Here is a 6,751-nt window from a genome sequence, read left to right on the forward strand (position 1 = left end):
ATGAAAGAAAGAAAGAAAGAAAGAAAGAAAGAAAGAAAGAAAGAAAGAAAGAAAGAAAGGAATACACTTCTCTTAAGATGTTAAGACATTTTTGATCAACAGTTTGAGAAGTAGACATATCAATATATTGGGGATTGACAGGATTTTTGTATCTAAATACCATCAACCAGCGTTGACACAATTTAAGTATTGAAAACCCATGGCACTGAAGTCCAAAACTAGGTTGCATCACTGAATGTAGAGCAACAGCTAATCATGAGCGATTGTGCTCACAGAACGGGGGGGTGGAAACTGGTTAATGTTTAAAGATTTTACTCAGCTGATGTCTGAAGGACTATAAATTGACTCCACTCCATCCAAACAGTCTCCTGTCAAGAGGACTTTGATGGTAAGTGACAATAATTGTTTCAGTGCCGTGATTGTAACTGAATTAGACCTAGAAATAGCTATTGTGTGAAATGTAGAAGCTAAGATTTGTGTCAAGATTCTGTACCCTCTTGTCATAAAACACAGGTGAAAAAATGTGGGGAAAGATGCATTACTGTGCGATTGCTGCCTTTCTGGTAGCAACGGCCTGGGCTGCACCCCACGAAGGCCACGACCATGCCGGACACACAGCTGAGCACCACCAACATTTCCACCACGGGAAGGACGAACCCCATCCCAGCCATGATGGGAAAGATGCCTGCCACCTGCTTGCTCCACACAACGCTGACTTCGCCTTCTCTCTCTACAAGAAACTTGCATTCCATCCCGATGCCCAGGGCAAGAACATTTTCTTCTCCCCGGTCGGTATCTCAATGGCTTTGAGCATGCTGGCTGTAGGTGCCAAGGGTAGCACTCTTTCACAGATATACAGCAGTCTGGGTTACAGCGGGCTGCAGGCTCAGCAGGTAAATGAGGGTTATGAGCACTTGATCCACATGCTTGGCCACAGTCAGGACGCCATGCAGCTGGAGGCAGGCGCTGGTGTGGCCATCAGAGAAGGGTTCAAAGTGGTTGACCAGTTCCTGAAGGATGTTCAGCACTACTACAACAGCGAAGCCTTCAGCGTTGACTTCTCCAAGCCTGAAATTGCTGCTGAAGAGATTAACAAGTTCATCGCCAAGAAAACCCATGACAAGATTACCAACATGGTGAAGGACCTGTCCCCCGATATGGTGATGATGCTGATTAACTATATGTACTTCAGAGGTACTAAATAAACTTTCTTTCGTTTAATGATATTCATGTAATGAAAATTAGAGAAGTCTTGGTTGACGTTGACTTGAAGTTCTTGCATTTTGTCCTGATAGGGAAGTGGGATAAGCCATTTGATGCACAACTGACCCACAAAGCTGACTTCAAAGTGGACAAGGACACCACTGTGCAAGTTGACATGATGAAAAGAACCGGACGCTATGACATCTATCAAGATCCTGTCAACCAAACTACAGTCTTGATGGTGCCATACAAAGGCAATACATCCATGATGATCGTTCTTCCTGATGATGGGAAGATGAAGGAGGTTGAAGAATCCATCTGCAGGCATCATCTTAAGAACTGGAATGATAAACTCTTCAGAAGGTAGTACCGGTGACACCTTCAGATTTAAATCCATGTAATAGTTGAGTTCTGATCTGAAGGTTGATAGTTGTTTAGTTGCACAGAATTTCGGGAACCTTAAAAATGACCCATATACCATTGTATCTGATACACCAAATTTTACTTTTCTGCCCTTCAGCTCTGTGGACCTGTTTATGCCCAAATTCTCAATCTCTGCAACATCCAAACTGAAAGACATTCTGAATGACATGGGAATGACTGATGCATTTAGTGACACAGCAGATTTCTCCGGAATGACAGAAGAGGTCAAAGTCAAAGTGTCACAGGTACGTGTGGACTAGTTTTTATCTCTTGTAGCACCACCAATGGTTGCTAGACGTAAAGATTTTGAAAACTCTGCTAAGTGATGTTAACATTTTGGACTCAATCTCCAGGTTGTCCATCAGGCAGTCATCAGCGTGGATGAGAAGGGCACAGAGGCAGCGGCTGTAACCACGATAGAAATCATGCCCATGTCCCTGCCAGACTCTGTGATGCTCAACCGACCTTTCTTGGTACTGATTGTGGAGGACACCACCAAGAGCATACTCTTCATGGGCAAGATCACCAATCCTACAGAGTGAGGTCAAACTCCAAACAGAACTTGATGCTAGTCTGCATAAGGCTGCTCATCTTTATGTAGATCTCATTGTATACTAAAATAAATTGATTTGATTCGTCATTAAAAACAACTGCACAATATATGATTTTTTTATACTGATTTCAACATAATGTGGTCTCGAAAAACGTCAAATTTCAGCGTATTAAATGTAACAGCTTATTACTTTTTTTTTTTTTTTAAGAAATGTACCTAATTTAGCAGGGATTTTACTGTAAATTAATTTACAGTAGACTTCAAGTCTTGTAACAGAGGTTTGAGTGTCTCAATGGTCGTAGTAACTTCTATAACACTTTCTGTTGTTGCCTCAGTGCTATTTCTCAGTAGCCCTGCAAATGAATAACAGATATTTGTGACCCTGGACCACAAAACCTTAAGTTGCTGGGGTATATTTGTAGCAATAGCCAAAAATACATTGCATGGGTCAAAATTATTGATTTTTCTTTTATGCCAAAAAAGATCATGTTCCATTAAGATATTTTGTAAATTCCCTACTGTAAATATATCAAAACTTATTTTTTGATTTGTAATATGCATTGGTAAGAACTTCATTTGACAACTTTTAAAGGCGATTTTCTCAATATTTAGGTTTTTTGCACCCTCAGATTCCAGATATTCAAATAGTTGTATCTCGGCCAATCCTATCATAACAAACCATACATCACTGGAAAGCTTATTTATTCAGCTTTCAGATGTATAAATCTCAATAAAAAAAACTATATATATATATATATATATATATATATATATATATATATATATATATATATATATATATATATATTGCCCTTATGACTGGTTTTGTGGTCCAGGGTCGCATTTTGGTTTAGCAGCATTGATCTTTTCCTGTTAGGCTTCCTCTAGTCACTGGAACACAGTTGGAAGATATTGGTCTACACAGAATGCACAGTATGCAGTATGCCGTGATTGGGGTCCAAAACTATAAGACCACTACTGCAAGAATGGTTCTAAATTACTTGACTTTCATTTATTCACATTTTTACACAATCCTAAAACTTTTACACTTTTACACCCAGATTTTCAAAGTAGTCTCAGATTTTGGACTCCACAGTACATATATGTTGGCTCTCGGTTGTAAACTTTTTTAAAAAATTTTTGTTGATCAAATGCATTGAGATAAACGACACAATAAAAAAAACAAAACAAAAAAAAAAACATTAAAAGTCCATAAATAAAGATAATAATACAAAAATTTAAAACAAAAATATAAAAACCCAGAAAAAAAAAAAAAAAAAAAAAAACACTAGAAGGCTGCAGCAGTTTACGTTTGCTTTTAATTGAATACATTTTTCATTACTAAATTAAAGTAAAAAATAAAACTATACAGCTATTTTTTGGGTTGCACAACAGAGGGAAGGATGATATAACATCTGGTTCATTCCCCTCACCTCTTTAACCTTTAACCTTATGATAGAGCTCCTGCTCCAGGATAGTGTGTTCAATCAATACCATGCCCTCTATAAATTCAACACAACAGGCTGAGGTATGTCTATTTCTTCTAAGAGTGCAAATGAATGAAAATGAAATGAAAGCCTTATTGTGGGAGGTGTGCAGTCAGTAAATAGATCACATCAGGGTAATACTCATTCCAAGATAACTCTGGCAAAGACTCTTGACCATATGGCAGTTCATCACATGTTTCTGCTCAAGCCAGATGTCATCATGTGCTTGTGACTTCTTCCGAGGGCAGAATCATGAGCAGTAGTGTGGATAAGTCTGGATTTGTTTTATTCATGCATGCTCACAATGACAATTAAACAGGCCTAATCAGAGAAACATGAATATGTATCTAACTCATGAAAAACTGAAAAAATTGGAAATCATTTAATTAAAACTTTTCAACTAACTCTAATGTACAACAAATAATAGTTTGTGTTCTCAAAGATCATTTAACACTGCATTATATGCAGTGATTATTATTATTTAAAACATAAGCTTTTGACTGTGACATTTTTAGACAAAATGAAGATGTAATAGTCCAAAAGAACATATGAAGTATTTCTATTAAAGTCTTTATGTTAAGCTCAGACCAATAAATTATATTCATTATAACTTGATTATTTACAAAATGGCAAAACAATTAACAGGATGGAACCAAACAGAGTTGGAAATAGCAAATGTTGAGAGACTAAAATCTAAAGGGTGTTAACAACATTAATTTTGATATTTTAACCATCATTAGAAATTGTAATAATATCATACTTATTTCTTGTTTTTTTTTTTCTTCAAAAATGAATGTTTTTTAAGTTAGTCAAAACTAAATAATATCACAAAATATCACAATTCATCAAATCCATTGCTAAAGCTTGCACACATTTGTGCTGTTTTCTCTTCCTGTGTGATTGTCATTGAAGAACTGAAAATGTAAGGAAAACATAATATTATATTAGTCAATAAGGACCATCTACTGTTCACTTACCTACATTCTTATAGGTTTGGAACAACTTGAGGGAAAAACTTGAGGATGAAGAAACACCTGGAATATTTCTTAATAAATTGCCAGTTTCTTTTTTTTTTCATTTTCAAAGTTGGCATGGCAAAAATGACAACATTCGCTCATAAAAATGTATAAGTTGAATATTTTATCTGATATATTAAGACATATATAATGTTCATAGGAAAATGTACTGCTTTATTTTGAGCACAACTTGCTGGACTATGAACATTGCTTTATTTAGTGTTCCAATGTGCACAAGTGTACTGACAACAAACACCTCCACCTGCATGACTATAAACACCAACACACACTACTGATATTTGTTTAACTGCATCTACAACTCTAGCCAAGACCTTTAGCCATTAGCATGCTCCGTTATATGCGTCCCTCCCATTAAAAGCTGCTAAATTAAACAGAAGTGTTCAGCATCAATCAGATTTTTGTCCATTCACAAGGTGGCACTGTTGATTCTCTGTCTGAATATTAAGTGAAAGCTGTGAGAGCGAGAGAGAGAAAACGAGAGAACACGCTGGTCTCCCAGCACAGCAGATGTTAATTTTCTTTCAGTTGGCTATTGAGTGCCAAGCAAAGCAGCCAAGCCTCCCAATTCACTGACCATTTAACACTACTAATGACTTTCATGCTCAGTAAGGCCACAAAAACTGTGGCATTCATTCTGAGACAGACCCTCGCCACTAAATCTACAAAATGGGACATGAGTTTAAGGACAAAACAGGTGAACGCTCGGCGCTGGCAGCTCTACGAACAGGCACAGGCCATGTCCCTGGGGTGGATGGTAGCAGAGTTAATTGAAACTAAATGGATTCTGCGGGCACGGCATGAACTACCAGCAGGCAGAGTCACAGACGGGTGATAGAGGTGATGATAGACGTCAAATGGCCACAGCAGGACACCAGCAACACACCATACAAACTAAGCCCAAAATGCTTGTATTTATGTCAAGTACATCAAACACTTCTAACCAATAAAATATGTCCTGAATGCTTACTGGTCGCTGCTATATTCAGTCCATGCCTTTCTCATTTTGTAAAGGTGATATTTAAGTAAGATTTGAAAGAGATGACGAATGTTTTTAAATGCTAATAAATTGCATTCCACTATTTTAAGCCATATTAATAATTAAAAAAATATATATGCTGAATAATATTCTGAACTTGACCAAGAACATTTCACTACTAAAATGGCTGCCACCAATATGACTTTTAAAATAAACATGAATGCTTTCTTATATATATATATATATATATATATATATATATAGTCGTTATTATTATTATTATTATGTCCCCTCACATAAAATGTTTTTAATAATAATAATAATAATACAAATAATTAATGTTGAATTATCAAACACTTACCAATAGATGTGCACTTCATCAAATATTATGGGCACAAATTATTCTCTCTTCTTTTTAGTTTTTTGTGTAGAATGACTCTATTGCAGCTTGAGAAATTACAGCATTAATTCAATTTCAGCTTAAATGAACACCAGATATAACAAATCCTGGATACAGGACTGATCCAGAACAGAGCCTGAAGCAACATTTGTGCTTCTGCATCTCATTCAGGATGTGATTCAGTTAACATGCATGACAGAGGTACACATTAATGACATCAGATCAGCCTGACTCTGATAAGCAGAAAAGAGAAAAGCATTTATTTTAGTTTAGTTTAATTATTTTTGACATGCGGTTACTGAATGATGAGCATCTTCATTAGTCATGTGCTCATGTTTCATTACATCCAAAACTGTTTTTTTGTTTTTGTATGTGTGGATTAATGGTAATTTTAAAATGTGTGCCATGACAAATCATCAACACATTAAAGTTTTATGGAGATTTTAAAATTGCTTAAAATTCATCTTTTTTTTTATTTTTTATTTTTTTTATTATACAGTACATGCAAATATACTTTATTAATCCCCTCAAGGGGATTCATTATCATTTTACTCTCGGAGCCCACATTTATGCGCATTAAATTGTTTGTTGATGCCCAATTTACTGTTTCTAACACTACACAGCTTGTTGGCCTGAAGGGTCCAGGCTTTATTTATAAAAGCAAATCTGTAT

At 36.1% G+C, this 6,751-nt stretch overlaps 1 protein-coding gene across 1 annotated transcript; it reads left to right on the top strand.

Moving 5' to 3' along the window:
* Positions 1-267: 267 nt before the first annotated feature.
* LOC306879812 (alpha-1-antitrypsin homolog) lies at positions 268-2,286 on the top strand. The gene is made up of 5 exons (XM_079433011.1): positions 268-388; positions 514-1,194; positions 1,296-1,566; positions 1,724-1,871; positions 1,980-2,286. The coding sequence occupies exons 2-5, from the start codon at positions 522-524 to the stop codon at positions 2,166-2,168; spliced, it is 1,281 nt and encodes a 426-aa protein (XP_079289137.1). The 5' UTR covers positions 268-388; positions 514-521; the 3' UTR covers positions 2,169-2,286.
* Positions 2,287-6,751: the final 4,465 nt, after the last annotated feature.

This window comes from Barbus barbus (assembly GCF_936440315.1).
Source record: "Barbus barbus genome assembly, chromosome: 14".
Taxonomy (NCBI): Eukaryota; Metazoa; Chordata; class Actinopteri; order Cypriniformes; family Cyprinidae; genus Barbus; species Barbus barbus.

Bases quoted from the DNA above. Each gene is read 5' to 3' on its own strand.
- LOC306879812 (XM_079433011.1), top strand. From the start codon at position 522: ATGTGGGGAAAGATGCATTACTGTGCGATTGCTGCCTTTCTGGTAGCA. The intron at 1,195-1,295 runs GTACTAAATAAA...TTGTCCTGATAG, and splicing joins TAACTATATGTACTTCAGAG to GGAAGTGGGATAAGCCATTT. The intron at 1,872-1,979 runs GTACGTGTGGAC...CTCAATCTCCAG, and splicing joins TCAAAGTCAAAGTGTCACAG to GTTGTCCATCAGGCAGTCAT.